At 50.7% G+C, this 18,361-nt stretch overlaps 2 protein-coding genes across 8 annotated transcripts in view; one reads left to right on the top strand and one right to left on the bottom strand.

Moving 5' to 3' along the window:
* Positions 1–284, bottom strand: part of ARMH1 (armadillo like helical domain containing 1) — a 47,481-nt gene extending 47,197 nt beyond the window's left edge. For 2 of the 7 annotated variants that reach the window (XR_004140933.2, XM_010982286.3), the window contains exon 1: positions 139–284. Coding sequence is in view for 3 of the 7 variants with exons in the window: in XM_010982286.3 (XP_010980588.2) it covers positions 139–207 (69 nt within the window). In the remaining 4 variants the exon portion in view is untranslated. Of the gene's footprint in view, positions 1–82; positions 102–138 lie in introns of those variants that run through there. The other 5 variants (XM_010982279.3, XM_010982283.3, XM_010982281.3 and 2 more) reach the window with 5 other exon arrangements.
* A 238-nt stretch (positions 285–522) lies between these two features.
* TMEM53 (transmembrane protein 53) lies at positions 523–17,551 on the top strand. The gene is made up of 3 exons (XM_010982288.3): positions 523–682; positions 11,798–11,919; positions 16,833–17,551. Exons 1-3 carry the CDS (start codon positions 604–606, stop codon positions 17,484–17,486), a joined length of 855 nt encoding a protein of 284 aa, XP_010980590.1. The 5' UTR covers positions 523–603; the 3' UTR covers positions 17,487–17,551.
* The last annotated feature ends 810 nt before the right edge of the window (positions 17,552–18,361 follow it).

The following is an 18,361-nucleotide window of genomic DNA, read 5'->3' on the forward strand; positions in this document are numbered from 1 at the left end:
GCATTCTCTAAAGTTTCCCCCATAAAACAACACCTCCTCTGCCTCCCACCCATCCCACCAGCCAGAATATGCCTCAACCCACTGGGCGGAGGATGGGCCGGCAAGCACCCCCTTGGCCGTTTTGTACGGATTTTCTACCTCCAGCCTTCGGAGCTGCGGTTGGTAGAGGATGGTAGAGGTAGCTAGACGATGTAAATCAAAGAGCATTGCTGTCCACTAGGTAGGATAAGACGCCTTTGGGAAGGGCGACCCTCCTCATCCCGAGAATACAACGCTCGCAGACCCTCTTATCTACACAGGAAGGTGGGGACTCTTCTTGACCGGCGTCTCGGCTGGCCAATAACTGACCCAGATCAAACAAGTTCTCCAATGGCTGAGGGCCAGGGATAGAGCGGGGCGGGGCATGCTTGCTACGGCCGAGCTAGTGGGGTGCGCCGAGAGGCTCGGAGAGAGACTCGGTGGTTGCTAGGGCGGGCGGTCACGGAGTGCGGCTCCCGGATTGGGCAGCGTCGAGGGAGGTGGGTGGTGATTGGGCGGTGCCCAGGAGTCGCTCGGGCGAGGAGCGGGCGCGCGAGCGGGAGTTCCTGCAGGAGGCCCGGGCAGATGGCAGGCGCCTTCACCATGGCCTCGGCCCAGCTGGACTACACTATCGAGATCCCGGATCAGTCCTGCCGGAGCCAGGGTATGGAGCAAGGGTTGGGTCCAGTCGTGGGTAGGTGACCTAACGAGTCTGGGTCGCAAGCGCAGCTGTGGCCCCGCCCCTCTCGCGGCCCCGCCCTCTCGCGGCCCCCTTATAGGGTCCCGCAGATCCTGGACTTGGTCGGGCCCGGAGAGGCCCGCCCCCGGTAAGCCCCGCCCCCAGAGCGCTCTCCCGGTTCGAGCCCCCCCCCCGCGTCTCCCACCCCCAACCGAGGTTGGGGGCCTTTTTTTCTGTCTCTTTAGCTGGAGTTCTGGAGTCCATCCCCCTGTTTCTCTACTGGTAGCTGAAGGCTGCCGAGGGCAGGGGCCCTCCTGATTCCTTTGTTTGGGGCCAGGTTTCCCACTGTGCTAGCCTTTCTTCGGTGGTTGTGGTTAGGGGGTCCCACCCACTATTTTCCCTGGGGCCCTTGCAGAAGCCTGGGACACAGAACCTTCATGCCTCCTCTCCACTCTCCTTGACAGTGGTTAACAGAGCAGTTGCTGCCATGAGATAGAAGTCAGTTCAAATCCTGACTTCTCTTAGTAGCTGGATGACCTTTGGCAGAGACTTCCAGCTCTGAACTTCTGTTTTCTCATCTGCAAAACTGGGGTACCAATAGTAACCTTCCTCACAGAGTTGTTGGTTGCACAGCTGAGATTGTTTGTGTAAAGGATCCAGCCTAGTGCCTGGAAACGAATGAGTTTAGTGATTAGCACTGTTTTCATCCCTGTAGTCATATCATTAGCAAAAAGGTGTGTGGGAGGCCTGTGTGTGTGCGTGTAGAGCAGGTCTGGATCCTTGGCAGTATAAATAGAATTGGGGGCCCAGGGGATGGAAAGTTTGGTCCTGATTGGGAGGTATGGTAGAGGAGGAGCCTTGAAGTACACCCTAGCTTGGGCTGCATGTCTTGCCTGCATTACTCCACTTTGCCTTCACACGTCCAGTCTCACTGCCAGCAGCAGTTCAACCTCTTACATTGCCAGCACAGCAATCTTCCTAATGCAAAGTCTCCTATCACTGTTCTGTGTTAAACCCTTCAGTGGCTCCTTATTGCCTTCAGGATAAATCAAGTCCAGATTCCTTAGCCTGGCATTCAAAGTTCTTCATAATTTAGCAGCCCCTGCTTACCTCGTTGATCACTATGTCCTTCCACTGTTCAATTTGAGTTTTATGCTCTGGCAACCCCAGGCTACTTGTGATTCTCCACACATTTCTTGCTTCTCTGCCTTTGTTCCTGCTGTTTCGTCTTGTCTGGAATGCCCTTTCCCCTCTGCTGCCCCACACTGTCCCCTAGCTTGTCTGGTTCATCATTTAAGGCTTAGCTCAGATGTTACCTCCTTCAGGAGAGCCTTCCTAGACCCCTCCTGTAGCACCTTGTGTTCCGTGGGTGGGGTCTGGGATGGAAGGGCAATCCCTAGGCTCTCATAGAACAGCTGGCTTTAGACCAGCTGTATGTCCCTAGAGCTAGATGTGTTAGTCGAGGACTCTTGGGCTTATAGATGTAGAAATGCTTTTGAAAAGTTTTGGCCTCAGCGGGAGATGAAGCCAGTTAATATTTTTGCCCTTGGAGAGCCTGCAGCTGCAAATGGCTGGAGCTGCCTTCTGCATGGTGGGAAAGACAAAGTTCTCCCTCAGCCCAGACGGGCAGCCTAGTGGTGTTGGTTCGCATTTCAGCTCCACCTCCTACTGTTCTGTGACTTTGGCAAGTTATCCAACCTCCCTAAGCCTCAGATTCCTCCACCACAAAGTAGGAGTAATAAGAGTGCCTCTGCACAGGATTGTGAATGTTAACAAGACAGTGGCTGGATGGGTGTGCCTGGCATGGAACAGGTGCTCTGTTGGTGTATTTCCACCCCAAGTGGCTCCCCTCCCTGCTTCAGGGTCCTGGAATTGGAAGAAATCTCCGGGTGCCATTCTGTGCTGTATCCTTCTACTAGCATGAGAGCGTTCTGTTGCTACCAGATCCTTCCTTGACAGGACGCTCCCTCCCAAATACCCTGGCTTGTTGGAGGACACTTGGATTGTTAGAAAGCATTTCCCTTTCTTGAGCCACAATAGGCCTTCCTGCCATTTCTGCTTTCAGTTCAGCATTTGCTGTGTCCTGGCCACGGACTGGTTGCCTGTGCCTCAGAAGTGACTCACACACAGGCTCCCTTCAAGGAGCTGTGGTTCTGGGGAGGGCTGAGGGCTTAGAAGCAGGTGGTTTCACAACGATGTGGTAATTGCAGGGCTAGGGGGTCGTGGGTACAACACAGAACAAGGTAATCCCTCTTTCTCTCTTTTCAAGAGGACAGCTTCATCTCTTCTCCAAGAAAAGTACCTCCAGGGCCTTCGGCTCCTCCCCGTCTGGTGCAGCTCTCATAACCTCCTCCTTCTGATTGCTCCTCCGCACTGGTTTGTCATGCTTTTCCCTCTCAAAATGCATACCCTGGAGCTGAACTGGAGGCTGTAGGAACTCCAGAAGGAGGTGACAGCACTGGGATCCCCTGGATCTGTTTGCTTCCTGTCTGTGGAGAGCTCCCCTCTAGGCTGACATGACCTCACAGAGTGGTGATCTTTGGGGGCCCCAGAGATTGTCTCTCTTTTGCAGTTACTGTTTAATGGTGGAGAAGTGTGTAGGACAGTCACATTTGGTTTCTGGAATTGCTTTTCCCCCATATTTGAACATTAAAGCCGCAGATTCCAGCACTCCTGTGCGTTGATAGAGAGGCGAGCAGCTGCTGCTGGCACATGAGTTTGCTGGAAGGCAGCTACAGATCTGGGGTCATTCAGAGCCCAGGATCCTGCTGCTGGGATTCCCACCCTCAAGAATCCATGTTTGCCTGTGCCGAATGAGGGTCGTCCACCTGGTCCTTTGCTGAAGCCGATGCTTGACCTGGCATTTCCCGCCACCCCACCCACTCTTCTTTGACCAGTGATCCCCTCACCCTCCTAATACCTGACTCATCTCATTTCCTGGGGGACGCTTCTGTTCTCGGGGCTCCCGCAGCAGGGATCCCTGTCGTGTTGTTTTGAGGGTTTTGCTCACTGTTGCTGGTGCTTGGCAAGGATGAAGTGCCAAATGAGCTGAAAGGAGTCACTTGGCGGCACAGCACTGTGGGCTGGAGCCGAGCTGCTCTGCCCTCCAGGCCAGGGCTGTGTCACCCCTCCTGCCAGCCAGAGCAGGGTCAGCCAAGTCCCGCCCCAGGGCCCCTCTGCGGCTCGCTGGCCGGCCAGCAGGCCTTCTTAAAGGCACCCTGTTGCTCTCATGTTCAGTAAACATTTTTAGAAATAACTGATTCACAGAAATTAATGGGGCTGGGACAAGGGGCACGTTTTTAGAGTACAAAGAAAGCCTTCCGGGGGTCACAGAGAAGGGAAGTGATGAGTTTATTGTGAACCCAGGCTTAATTGCCAGTCTGCTCTTCTGCTGAGCACTGACTGGGGTCAAAGAAATGCAGACATCATCTTAACCCCCAGGAGGTTTTCTGTGGCACTGGGGAAACAGTCTGGAGTGGACCACAGTCTGGACCACCATGGTGGCCCCAGGGGTCGGCTGGCTTCCTGGAGAAGAGTGACCTGAGCTGGACCTGGAGCTTCTTCGGAGGGCTTACAGGTGCTGGGGAGCAGCAGGAAGTGCAGAAGTAAGGGGGCTACGAGGACTGAGAGTGGATGGAGGGAGCGGGGCCTTGATCAGAGGCCAGTGTGCTTCCAGGAGCCGGGAGTGAGATAAAACCTCAAGAGCCTTCACACCAGAGAGGCCTCAGAGACCAGATGAAGAGTGACTTTAACTAGACCCTATTCTTGTCTGTGGGGACCCCAGAGGTGCTTTTTTTTAAAAAAAAACAACAACAGGAGTTTTGTTTATTTTTTGAATCATGATTTCTTTTTTCTCATGCATTAATAGAGGTTCTTCCTAGATTGTGTGCTTTATAGCAGGTGCTCTGCTGGGCCCTGGATCTGAGCTCTAGACCTGAAGGGCCCTCTGCAGGCCCCCTTTGTCTGAGGTCTCCGGGGTTTCTGTCGCGCTTACACTGTAGACCATGCCCTGTTCACACGCCAGGGAGGCCAAAGCGCCTCTCGTGATTTTATTACTACTCACGACCGTCTTGTAAAGTGGGGAGTACTCTTATGAGGAACAGAAGCTCAGGGAGGTGAAGCATCTGGCTCCAAGTTATCCCAGATTTCAACTTGGTAACCTCACTCTGAAGCTTGTGCAATGCAGATTTCAGGTGCCATTAGGAAGTGCTGCCCAAATACAGATCCAGTTAAGGACATGCATGAAGAAGGAGGTGTCCATTAAAATATTTCTATAACAGCAAAAGATTGGAAACAGTATCATGTCCAATACTGGGAACTTGGTCACCATAAATTATGAAATACTCTATAGCCACTCTGCAGCCACTGCAAAGAATGGTGTAGAAATATACAAACTGACAGGGAGAGATGTTCACAATATATTGCTAAATGGAATAAAGCAGATTACAAAACAGTCTGATTTCAGTTTTATGAGATATTCATTTTCTATTTTTTCTACAGTGAGCATGTATTCCTCATGAAGTAATAATAACCTCAATTCATTGAACTCTTTGTGCCAGGGTAACATGCTAGGCCTTCAGTAGTCACTAGCTTATTTAATCATTTGAATTATTATCCCCATTTCATAGATAAGGAAATTGGAGCTTAGAGAACTGGTTTAAGGTCTGTTTCATAGTAATTAGTGGCAGAGCCGGAGATTTGAACCCAGATAGGATTTTATACAGTATGTACTCTTCGATACCATGCTACTTGCCTATGCTGTGATTCCAAAAAGTGAAAAAGAAGGAAAAAAAGTAAATTTCAAATAAAGTTATTTGGTTTAAATATAGGAACTGTGAGACTAGAAAGTATTTCTTGGGAGTAGAGGAAAGTGAGGATCCTTTTCTTCTTCGCATTTTGAGAAGAAAACATAACGTTCTTTGTATTTTGATTCTGGCTTGCAGATGAAAAGCACATATTGTTCCACAGATCCTTATGCCTTGTCAGCCCTTTCCTTTGTCTTCCCCATATGCTCCTGGGATATACACAATCTAATTTATGCTTTACTTTTATGACTTGAACTGTTGTATGATAAAGTATATATCTGTAATTCTTGTATTATCGATGTCAGCGTTGTTTGTTGAGAAAAGTCCAGATGACAGAGAGTCCGTGAGATTAAATTGTTTTATAGGGTACTCAGTAAGTGCTAGGTTTGAAAAGAACTCTTCTGCCTTGCCGAGGGGCTTCTGGGCATCCATAATCTCTCTGATGTCTCAGCTGCTGTTGACTCTGCTAGACATCTACCTGGCCCCCCGCCTTTTAAAAAAATAACATTTTTAACTCTCACCGCAAAAATGTGACACATACGGACTTTAGAAAATGAGTGAAAATACTCATGAAAAAGAAATTGCCTCTAATCCCAGAAATAATTGCTATATTAATATTTGACATATATTTTTCTATGCATAAATATATGTGTATATATGTAGACAGGTGTTCTGTTATATATACTGCTTTGCAGCTCACTTTTTTTGCTTAATGTGTTTTCAAATTTTATTATTAATTTTCAAAATAATCACATTATTGATGTATAATTCACATACTATAAAATTCACCCTTTTAAAATGTACAATTCATTGATTTTTATTATATTCACAGAAATGTACAACCATCACCATTATCTAACATCTGAACATTTTCATCACCTCAGAAAGAAACCCTGAGCCATTAGCAGTCACTTCCCATTACCCCTTCCCTCCAGCTCCTGGCAGCCACTAATTTACTTTCTGCCCCATGGATTTGCCTCTTCTGGGCATTTCATATAAATGGAATCATACAACATATGGTCTTTAACATCTGGCTTCTTTCACTTAGCATATGTTTTCAAGGTTCATCCATATTGTAGCCTGTATCAGTGCTTCATTCTTTTTTGTGACCAAATAATGTTCCATTGAATAGATATACCACATTTTATTTGTCCATTTACAGGTGGTAGACATTTGGATTGTTTCAACTTTTTGGCTGTCGTGAATAATGCTGCAGTGAACATTCGTGTACCAGTTTTTGTGTGGATATATGTTTTCAGTTCTTTTGGATGTCTACCCAAGAGTGGAAGTGCTTGGTCATATGGTAGTTCCATGTTTAATTTTTTTTGAGGAACTGCCAAACTATTTTCCAAAGTGGCTGCAACTTTTGGCATACTCACCAGCAGTGTATGAGGGTTCTGAATTCTCCACATCCTCATCAACACTTGTTATCACTGACTTTTTGATTATAGCCATCTGAGTGGGTATAATGTGCTGTCTCATTGTGGTTTTTTTTATTTCCGTAATGACTGTGATGTTGAGCATCTTTTCATGTTCTTATTGGCCATTTGTACATCTTCTTTGGAGAAATGTCTATTCAGATCCTTTGCCCGTTTTACGTTTGGGTTATTTGTCTTTTTATTGTTGAATTGTGACAGTTTTTTTTAATATACCCTGGATACAAACCCCTTATCAGATATGTGATTTGCAAATATTTCCTCCCATTCTGTGGGTTTCTTCACTTTTTGATGGTCTCCTTTGATGTACAAAAGTTTTCAATTTTAATGAAGTCCCAATTTATCTACTTTTTCTTTTATTCCTTGTACTTTTGATCATGACTAAGGAAACATTCCCTAATCCTAGGTCACAAAGATTTACTCTTAGGTTTTCTTCTAAGGGTTTTATAATTTTAACTCTTACCTTTATGTCCATGACCTGCTTCATGTATTACTGAGTATTTCCATATGATAAACATTTTTATTCCATAGAAGTAGAATTACTAAGTCAAAAGTTGCATGTTTTTGAGGCTTTTGATACATGTACCAAAATTGTTGTGACTCTCTCCTCCTTATCATCTCCCTCCCTGCTCCTACCTGTCTCCCACTGCTCTGGCTCAGGCCTTTGCCCCTGCTAGCCTTGCATGTTACAGCAGTCTCCGACCTGTTCCTAATGGACCCATTTGGTGTGGTGGGTAAGCGCAGGGGCACGGTGATGGCGGTGCTGTGACGGCACAGAGGAGGGGCATCTAACCTAGTCTGGTGATTTGGGGTGGGGAGGGCGAGAAGGGGTTGGGAAGGGCATCAGGGAGGACTTCCTGGACGTGGACAGTGAGCTGACTCAGCAGGTGGAGTGGGCATTAGCAAAGCGTAAACATGGAGCATCAGTGTCCTGGGCTGGGAGTGAGGAGCATGATCAAGGTCCTGGAGGCGGGGCAGTGTGGCATGGTGGACCAGAGATGGATGCTGGCTCTGCCACTTCCTGGCTAGGTCTTCTTGGGGAAAGGGACTTGCCCTCTCTGTGTTTTTGTTTTCTCATCTGTAAAATGGAGATAGTAATAGCACCTGACTCCTAGGATGGTTGTGGACAGAGGCAGCATAAGTTGAGGTTCTGGCTGTGGTGCCAGTCCCTGAGGAGGAGCCGGTGGAAGAGGTCAGTGTTGGATCTGTTGATATACTGAGTTAGCTATGTGTCCAGGTTTGGAGCTGAGCCAGTAGAGATTTGGTTAAGACCAGGTGCTTGAGGTTTTTACCCAGGGAGCCAGCTGGGATAGTGGTGATGAGCTGGTCCCTAAGGGTCAGACTACCTGGATCCCAGCTTCACTACTTATTAGTTCTGTAACCTTGAGCAAATGATTTACTCTCCCTGTGGCTTAGTTTTTATCAGTAAAATGAGAATAGTAACAGTACCTTGTTCATAGGATTGTTGTGAAGATGAAATGAGTTGATATGTAAAGTGCTTAGAACAGTGCCTGCCACAATGCTCCTTTTGTTGATATTGTTACTGTTTTTCTGGGTGATGGGAAAGAGGGAGGTAGAAGCCAAAGGAGATGTGGAATTCAGAGAGGTTTGTGATGGTTTAGGACCAAGGTGGGTTTGATTGTCTGCGCAGGGCCATGGTCCACCCCAGAGTACAAGTGGGAGACTGAGCCAGTGCCCTGGTCTTCAGTGCCCGAGGGGCAGTGGCCAGAGCTGGGAGATGTCAGCAGTGGGAAGGGGAGAGGGTGATGACCAGTGGACTGAGCATAAAAGGAGCAGGGGCTTTTTTTTTACAGAGGAGGGAGGAATCATGATCTGGATGTGGCAATAAATAACAATACTTTAGCCATTACTTTTATTACTCTGGAGAGGGCAGTGGTATCCATCCTTCACTTTGCAGCCACGTGTTCATTCATTCAGCACATTTCTGCTAGTGCCTGGATGGGCCAGCCACAGTGCTGGGCATCAGGGAGGTGGCGATCAATGTGACAAACCCTGTCCTGCCTTCATGGAGCCTGCTGGCTGAGGGAAGACACAGACAGAGCCAGAGGTTAGACAAATAATTGTGCAATACAGATTGGATCCTGCCACTCCCTGAGTTCCAGAATCTTCATTTGCTCTCCTCTGCTTGGGATAAAATCCTGCCTCCTAGGCATGGCTTGGAGGCCTTGCAGGATCAGTCCCCAGTCCCACCCTCGGCAGCTCTCCTGCTCACCGCTGCTCCCCCACCCAGGCTTCCAGCCACCCAGGACTGCTTGCTGTGCCCCAGACCGACTTAATATCTCCATCGCCCCCTGCTCTGCTTATACCTTCTCTCCACCTGGCATGGCTCCTGTTGGTCCTTCATGGCCAGTGCAGCAAGCATGTCTTCTTTTGGGAGGCCTTTCCTGGTCACCCTCACTCTCTCAGCCCTGTTGCACCTCGGGCTTTTGTGGATTATAGCACTTCATGTCGAGAATCAGAATGGGCAGCGCAGCTGCAGGGGGAGGAGGTGATGCTGAAGGCTGCGAGTTAGGAGTGGGCATGGGGAGGAGGGCCCTGGGAGATGCTTGTGGATAGGAGGAGCACGCTGTGGCTCAGAGTGGGGCCGCCTCCAGTGCCTGGCTGGAGTAGGACCAGTTCCCTCCTTTTAGGAACATTACGGGAAGCTTGGGCTCTGGGAAGAGGCAGGGTGTCCAGGGTGTCTGTATTCTGAATTTCTTCCTGGAGATGCGTATCTGGTGAAGAGTCATTCCTACCTGAGTTGGTGAAGCCAAGGGCACCAGGAAAACCTGCAGTGGGGCAAAATGGTGTTACAGATCCCAGCCGTAGGGGTGAGGCAGCTCAGAGGCCCAGCAGAAGGGTCTGAACCTTCCCTGACTGGGAATGCACCCCTGCTGCTGATTGGGGTGGCCTCCAGGGGATGTGACCTCCCTTGGATGCCTTCTCTGGTTCTGAAATAAATCCCCAAACCCTTTGCTGGTGTCTTGGTTATGGCACGTGGAGGGGAGCACTGTGGGCTGGGGGAGGGGAGCCTATGCTCAGGCAGCCACACAGAGGTAAGGAGCCTCCCTGGGGCAGAAATCCAGCTGCTGGACCTCAGAGGGTCAAATTAAATCCAAACAGTAGCTGTTGATTACCACCCATGAGGCAGCCAAGGCCCGAACTTCAGGGGTAGTCACCCCCAGCAAGGTGGGGCCCCAGTGAATCCCAGATAGAACCTCTCCACTAGAAGGGCCAATGCAGGCAAAGTGCTGCCCTGGCCAAGAACAGGGGCCACCAGGCAAAGAAAGGTGGTGAGAATATTTGGAGTGGCCTGAGTTAGACTGTGGGACTGTCCCCCTCATCAGAGGCTGAGGCCGGCATCAGGGGAGCCTGGGAGGGCTGGCAGGTGTCAGCAAGGGACCGAGGTGCTGGCAGTTCCTGCTCCAGGCTGAGTAGCAACCCAGCCTGGGATCCCCATGGGTGCGGGCAGTTAATCTCCAAAGGCCAGAGTCGCCACTGCTGGAGAGCAGGAACACTGAACTTTTCAATCACATTAATTTCCACAGGAAATTGTTGTCTTCCTTTTGTCCAAAGGTTAGTGATTTATATTTACCATCCTCTTAACTAGCCTTGAAATTTACTGTTGCCAGGTCACCAGCAGCATCCATAAATCTTGGGGTGGCAGCTGAGCATAGCCAAGTGGCTTTATCCTTGGAAGGGTACATCCCAGTTCTTTCTGGAGGGCAGATAACTAGCAACAGACGGTCCCTGCACAGAATTCGCCCTCAGGGGGTGGGTACTCATTTGGCAGGGGAAATGAGAGGAGGTCTAACCAACAAGATTGCAGGGAGGCCTCCTAAAGCAGCCCTGGAAGAGGCAGCTGGCTTGTGCCCTGGCACGTCACCAAAGGACATGCTTCTAGCTGTGGGCTGGTGGCACAGAAGGTCTCAAGTGGCTTAGTTAGGATGGGGAACGGGGACCAGATTCTCAGCTCTATACTTCCTGTGTGACTTGAGGCAAATGACTTAACCACTCTGTGCCTTAACCCCTCAATTTCCTCATCTGTAATACTATTCCTGGTAGTGTTGTTGTGAGGGTTAAACCTCAGTAAATACTAGCTGTTACTATTCTCTGTCTGAATGTGGTGGGTGGTTTATAGGGGCCCTCAGAGTCCGTCTGCTCCACTGTCCTGCTTACACTGTCCTATCTGTTCCTTCTTTTAAAACCCTCTTCTTCCATCTGCTCATAGAGTTAGAACAGGAGCTGGCAGACGTTTTCTGTAAAGGGCCACTATGTGCCTTAGGCTTTGTGAACCATATGGTCCCTGTTGCAGCTACTCAGCTCTGGTGTTTTAGTATGCAAGCAGCTTGACTGTATTCCAATAAAACTTTATTTGTGGATACTCAAATTGAAATTTCATATGGTTTTCACAAAATATTCTTTTTTTGATTTTTCTTTCTTTTTCTTACTATTTTAAAAAGTAAAAAACATTTTTATTTTTAGCTTGAAGGTCATATGAAAACAGATCATGGGCGGAGTTTGGCCCATGGCTTGTAGTTTGCTGATCCCTGGATTAGAAGGTGAAATTGCATGGAGGAAGTATTTATTCACTTTTCTCACCTGGGCTCTGTCTTGGAGTCATTAAAGAAAGGGGCCCTCACGTGGGTTTTTGCAGCTACCCTGCAGTGCCTCCTGAGAAGCCTAAAAGCTGTCTGAAGCGGACAGGGGAGGGCGCCCGGTGGGAACCTGAGGTTCGGGGGCTGGTGGGATGCCTGGGCCTGGCGCCTGCGGCCAGCGTGGGGCTGGCTCTGGATTGGCCAGTCACCCCCACCCCGCACCCCAAGTCGGGGCTGACAGTCCCATTGTTTGTGTTTCAGAGAACAGCCCCAACCAAGGCGGGAAGGATGCGGGGACTCGGCAGCCTTTGGTGATTCTCTTGGGCTGGGGTGGCTGCACTGACAAGAACCTGGCCAAGTACAGCGCCATCTACCACAAAAGGGTGAGTACTGCAGGCGTGAGGACAGCCAGCCGGCTGGGGCCGCTCTGTAGGGGGTCTCCCAGCCTTGGCTGCCCTCCTCTCCCGGCTGACCTACCACCAGTGTGACAGGCCTGGGACTGGCACTATGAATGGCCTGCGAGGAAGATGCTGGGCCCGTGGGGGCTGGGCAGGATTACCCTCCTTGGCTGCCATCTCTGTGGCCTGATCTGTCCCCTTCAGCCCCCGACCTGCTTCCTCTTCCTTCCTCCCCAAGCCCCGCTTTGGGCAGCCCATCCCAGATGTGCTCCCTGCTGTGGAGTCAGCCCAGACCTCAGGTCTCGTTGGCCGGTGCTGCCTCTCTGGGCAGCAAGAGCCTGGGCCGGGGTGCTGGGCATAGTCTGGACTCGTAGGACTTTCTCCATTCCTGACCAGGTGAGTGTCTTAGGGTTGACTGTGGCACCTTCATGTTTCCAGACTAGAAGGGCCTCTTGGAAGAGAGATTCAAGCCTGAGGGTCCCTTGCTTCATCTCAGGTCGCATCAAGAGTTGGATGTCGAGGTTGTGGTAATTGGAAAGAGCCTGGGGAGGGTGTGGTTATATCTTGGAAGCCCCTTTCATGGCCTTGGCCACTGGCCTGGCCCTGCCCTGCCCTCCTCAGCCCAGAACTCCCAAAGCAGGGTGGTGTCAGTACAGACCCCCAGCTGCCAGCTGCCAGCTCTGGATGCAGGAGGGATGGCAGTCACCTGGGAGAAAGGCCAGCTGGTGCCCCCCGCCGAGCCTCCCTCCCCTGACCCCCGTCTGCTCTGTGCCCCAGGCGTGTGGTGGCTCTGCAGTGGGAGAGGAACTAGTGTAGTTCTCAGCCTGAGGCCTCCCCTCAGCTGACAAGCCTGGTCCTCTGGCATCGCTTTTTACAGATTGCCTTACTCCTTAAGGAGTTTCAGCTGCTGCTGAACTCCACTCACTGGGCTAGGCTAGCTTGTCTGGCTTCAAAGATTAAGATCCAGGAGGGCAGGCAGAGGACTAGGAGTGGGTGAGTGTGGCTAGAACAGAGGGTGAAAGAAAGGGCAGGTGTCAAGAGATGAGGCTGGGGAGGGTCCTGAGGGGATTTAAGCAGGGGTGTGATGTTTGACTTGTGCTTCTGCAAGTCCCTCACTGCAGGGTGGGGAAAGTGTTGGGGCGCCAGGACTGCGGGCCAGGAAGTGCGTTTGTGGCAGTGGTCAGGACCTTGGGGCTAGTGGTGCCGGTGGAGGGAAGTTGATGGATAAGAAGCTTATCAGGAGGCAGAGTGGTAGTTTGATGAGAGATTGGGTGTGGGTGCAGGGATAGGGAGGGGACCAGGATAATGCCAGGTTTCTGGCTGCAGCAGATCCTGGGTAGAGGCGGGTGTGTTCTTTGAAACAAGGAGCACTAGAAGAGAAGCCGTGGGCTCTGGGGTGGATGAGGTGCCCCTAGGGAGTGTGTAGAAGGCAGGGAGAAGAGGCCCAGGACAGAACCCAAACTTAAAGAAGACGAAGAGGGTCCCATGCGGAGTGGCTGCAGATGGACCAGAAAACCCAGGGGAGTGTGACAGAGTCCACAGGAAGTCTTAGGGAAATGGGCTGCTGTAGGGCAGACAGGAAAGATGTTCTTGGGGCAGAAGGCACGGGGAGGAAGTGGTGGAGTCGGGGGAGGAAGTCACCCCCGGGCAGGCAGAGGGGTTGAGATGGCAGGGCTGGTGGGGGTAGTGTTTGTCTGGAAAAGGAAAGGGTGCCTTTACCCTCTGGTCAGGAGGATAAGATGAGAGTGGAGAAAAGATTTTTCTAATCCCGAACTCCTAATACTTTATCATTTAAAAGAAAATAAAAGCACTGTATTCTACCACCTAGATATTACCTCTATTTCCATGTTAATATATATCCTTTTAGCATTTTTTTCTGTGTGTGCATCTCTTTTTCTTACCTAAATAAGATCTATTGAGTACACTATTTTATGCCCTGCTTTATTTTTCAGACCATGATTTCCACCGTCCCATGTTAATACATTTTTAATCTCATCTAGTTGCCAGTCCTTATTGAGAGTCTCTAATAGGTGCCCAAGTCTCCTTTATAGCTGATTTTCCCGAACTGGGATCCAGTCCAGGATCACCTGTTGCACCTAGTTATTTTGTCCCTTAAGCCTCTTTTAAATCTAGAACAGTCCATTTTTTCCCGGATACTATCTGGTGCCAGGGCTACCGGAGAGTATTTCTAGGAACGCGTGATCCCAAATGCTGCTGGGAGGAAAGTACGGTGGGGACTGAAAGGTGTCGTGGGATTTGGCCACTTGGGCGCCCTTGGTAAGAGCAGCTCAGCTGTCAGAGTGGAGTCAGCGGGAGGCCATCAGGTGGGGAGGGCGGGTGCCAGTGTTTGTCTAGGAAGGTGAAGAGAGGGTGGGACAGTTAGCGGGGAACATGGTGTAAAGGCAGAGGCTTTTTTTTTTTTTTTTTTGGAGGAGTAAGGGAGGTAATTAGGTATATTTATTTAATGGAGGTACTGAGGATGGAACTCATGACCTCATGCATGCTAAGCATGCACTCTACCACTGAGCTATACCCCCCCTTTTTTTTAAAAATGAGATTGGTTTGAGCAGGAATCTGGAGCGAGAAAGAGACTGAGAATACAGGAGAGTGACGCGAGGATGGGCGGAGCAGGCTGGGACCAAGCATGTGAGGAGATGGAGAGATGGTTGGCTTCTGGGGAGAGAGAGGAGACAAGGATCTGCCAGGCAGTGAGAGCCTGGTCCTTGGTGCAGGGGCTTCTAGGGGCATCTGACTGCAGAGGTGGCAACAGGCACCTTGGAAACCTCAATAGACGGGATTTCAAAATTGTACAATAGATAAACAAGATTATACTGTATAGCACAGGGAAATATACACAAGATCTTATGGTAGCTCACAGAGGAAAAATGTGACAATGAATATATATATGTTCATGTATAACTGAAGAATTGTGCTCTACACTGGAATTTGACACAACATTGTAAAATGATTATACATCAATAAAAAATGTTAAAAAAAAAAAAAGTGAGGCCCAGAGGAGCTTCACGGGGAGTGCTGGCTGTTCACAAGATGAGTTCTGTAGATGCACTCACAGGTGATGTGGAGGTAGAGGCCCCGGGCCCCCAGAGGTGGTGAGCTCACAGGAATTGCTGAGTTTATGTCTGCACCAGCAGGTGGTTCTGCATGGGAACTCCACGGGGAGGAGTGTGTGTATGTGTGTGCACACATGCACTCTGGGAGGTTGTACCTGCAGTGGTGTGTGTCCTTGTGGATGTGGTCCTTAGTGCACTTAGCAGGTGGTGCAGTGGGTACCCTAGTGAGTGGTAGGTGCCGTGGGCATCGGCATCTGTGAGGTGTGAGGTGGACAGGCTGTGTTTAGTTCAAGCAGTTGTGTGTGTGTATGTGGGGGGGGGTGATGTGGAGTGTGTGTGTGTTCGTGGGCAATGCGTGTAGGTGGAGGGAGGGTAGAAAGACATTTCACATCCCACTGGGGAGTTAGAGTGGAGCCCTTTGTGAAATTTGCCAGAGCTGAGGGGCCAGGTGGCATCAGTTACCCACTCTGCTGAGTCTTGGGAGGGGTGCTTAGGTCCACTAGGGCCCTGGTAAGAGCAGAGCCAGGAGGAGTGGGGCAGAGGTCACAGGGGAGTCTGAGGGAGAGGACGAAGTCAGGGAGCTAATGGCAGGGTTCCCTCGGCTGACCATCCCAGTTTGGCTGTGGGTCATTCAAGTACTGTGCCCATTTCATTTCCTCCTGCTATTACCCTACCACCACTAATTACTGCTACTCTCAGTTGAGAACTTTGTACCAAATGCTGTTTTGGGCTCTTGAGATACATTTTTTTCATTTAATTTTCACCATAATCCTATGAGATGGATGTTATCCCAACTTATAGATGGGGACACAGACTCAAAAAGATGAAGTAAGTTGCTCTTTATCCATCCACACTGTTAATAAGTAAGTGGTGGTGCTAGGAATTGAGGCCGGAACTGTCTGACCCCTGAGCTGGCCTAATTCAGGTTCCCCTGACAAAGGGTCCCTTGTCTCTGGCACATATTAATGAGAGAAGAGTAGGACTCAGGGTGGCTTTGGCTGCCTTTTCTAACTAGCCTAGAAGGGGTTCTTCTAGGTGTTCTTGAAATGTACTTGACCCAGGCATTGAGGGGTACAAAGGCCTAGAGTTCAGTGAAGATTTCAGAATTTGAGGAAAAACAGTGTTTACTGTATTTGGAATTTCCAGGCCAGTGGGAAGAAAGATCCCAGGCCTTGGAACCAGACATCTGGGTGCCAAGCCCCTGATGCCAGAGATTATGGACTCTGCTCTCAGGGTCCTGCAGGAAGGTGGCAGTGGCCAGAGACAAACATGCTGTGGGCCTGGCTCACGAGTGGCCTCTGGTGGTCAAGGCTGGGCCTGCAGGCTATGTCTTGGGTGTTGGGTCTTGTGAGAAGGGTCCAGGGGCAGGAGGGATACCTGCTTGTCCCTGGGAGGTGGGGACAGTGCAGAGCGGAGTCGCTGCAGCAGGGTGTAGGCAAGCAGTGAGGCCTTACTGGTGGTAGAGTTGAGCAGATGAGGGTGCAAGGTTGGGATGGGAGGGAGACAGGGGGTGGACTGGACACAGTGAGGAGACTTCCTTCTGGTGAGCCCAGATGTCTCCAGATGAGCTCTGGGCTCCAGGCTTCACAGACCATCCCAGGCTGAGGGGGCTTGGCCAGCATGAAGTGATTACCCGACAAATGGAGGAATCTTCCCCTCTGGGAGGCACCCATGACTTGTGAGTGGTGAGCTGGTGCCCAGGCTGCAGCGGGGCCTGGAGTGCTGCCGGGTTTATGGAAGTTGCAGCTGCTGCCCTTCTGCCCTTAGCTTGTCTCCACCTCCCCACCGCACCCCTGAGGACCGACCAGGCCTCTCTCCTCTCCCCAGGGCTGCATCGTGATCCGATACACAGCCCCATGGCACATGGTCTTCTTCTCTGAGTCCCTGGGCATCCCTTCACTTCGTGTCTTGGCCCAGAAGCTCCTTGAGCTGCTCTTTGATTACGAGGTGGAGAAGGAGCCCCTGCTCTTCCATGTCTTCAGCAACGCCGGCGTCATGCTGTACCGATACGTGCTGGAGCTCCTGCAGACCCACCGGCGCTTCTGCCACCTGCGTGTGGTGGGCACCATCTTTGACAGCGGTCCTGGTGACAGGAATCTGGTAGGGTCTCTGAGGGCCCTGGCGGTCATCCTGGAGCACCGGCCTGCTGCGCTGCGCCTGCTGCTCCTGGTGGCCTTCGCCCTGGTGGCAATCCTGTTCCACATCCTGCTCGCTCCACTCACCGCCCTCTTCCACACCCTCTTCTATGACAGGCTGCTCGATGCAGCCTCTCGCTGGCCCGAGCTCTACCTCTACTCGAGGGCCGACGAGGTGGTCCTAGCCAGGGATGTGGAGCGCATGGTGGAAGCACGCCTGGCACACCGGGTCCCAGTGCGCTCCGTGGACTTTGTGTCATCTGCACATGTCAGCCACCTTCGTGATTACCCTACTTATTACACGAGCCTCTGTGTCAACTTTATGCACAGCTGTGTCCACTGCTGAGCTCCTTGCCCTACCCACCTCATCTCTGTTCCAGAAATAAATGCCTGGCAGCTCCCCACAACCTACATCCATGGGTGGTGTCCTCTTCTGGTTCAACTCCCCAATGCCCTCTGGGACTCTGTGGTCCTCCAAGTAGAGAATTCTCATGAGCCTCTGTACTGGGGGATTGTGGTGGTCTCTGCTCATCCCAGGATCCCAGCAGGCAGGAGTGCCCGGGCTCTGCAGGAACCTTGTAGTGGTTGTGTTTGGACAAGTGCAGCCATCAGGCTTGCTGCTTTCTGTGTTTAGGCTGTAAAAGATTAGTGGGGGTGAAGATGATTCCCAGCGTTGATCTTTGATTCCTTGAATGGAAAGTGAGCTTTATAGGGAGGTGCCAGAGGGTAGGGTCAGGCTGGATTGTGATCTCTGCTCCCAGAAGGGCAAAGCCGCACAGCCCGGAGCACCATCCCCATGGATCCCGCTTGGCAGTTCACTCAGAGAGGGTCCTCATTGCCAGGGAGTCAGAGGTGGAAGCCAGAAGAGAGCAGAGGATGCAGAGGTGGAAGGCCTGTCAGGGTCCACCACACGGTGCCAGGAAGCCACTGGATCCAGGAAAGTTCCAAGATGCATGTATAATGGGCAGATGGAGTGGGAAGCAGAAAGATGGCAGTGCCATACGAGAGCTGGGATAAGCTGAGTCAGAACCAGCACCATTTGCCTGAAACAAACTTCATTTACTTGAGGGAGACCCACTCAGATCCTCTCCAGGCAAGAGAGGTGGCTTCAGCCTTAGATTTCTGTATCAGCTGTCGTTTACAAGTCACTGCTGCACAATGCTGGCACATAGTAGGTATTCAATAAATACTTGTTGATTGAATGAGCTTACTGTGGTGATC

The sequence above is a fragment of the Camelus dromedarius genome, chromosome 14, assembly GCF_036321535.1.
Source record: "Camelus dromedarius isolate mCamDro1 chromosome 14, mCamDro1.pat, whole genome shotgun sequence".
In the NCBI taxonomy this organism is placed as follows: domain Eukaryota; kingdom Metazoa; phylum Chordata; class Mammalia; order Artiodactyla; family Camelidae; genus Camelus; species Camelus dromedarius.

Coding starts and splice junctions, on each gene's coding strand:
- TMEM53 (XM_010982288.3), top strand. CDS start 604: ATGGCAGGCGCCTTCACCATGGCCTCGGCCCAGCTGGACTACACTATC. Junction 683..11,797: donor TCAGTCCTGCCGGAGCCAGG/GTATGGAGCAAG, acceptor TTTGTGTTTCAG/AGAACAGCCCCAACCAAGGC. Junction 11,920..16,832: donor GCGCCATCTACCACAAAAGG/GTGAGTACTGCA, acceptor TCCTCTCCCCAG/GGCTGCATCGTGATCCGATA.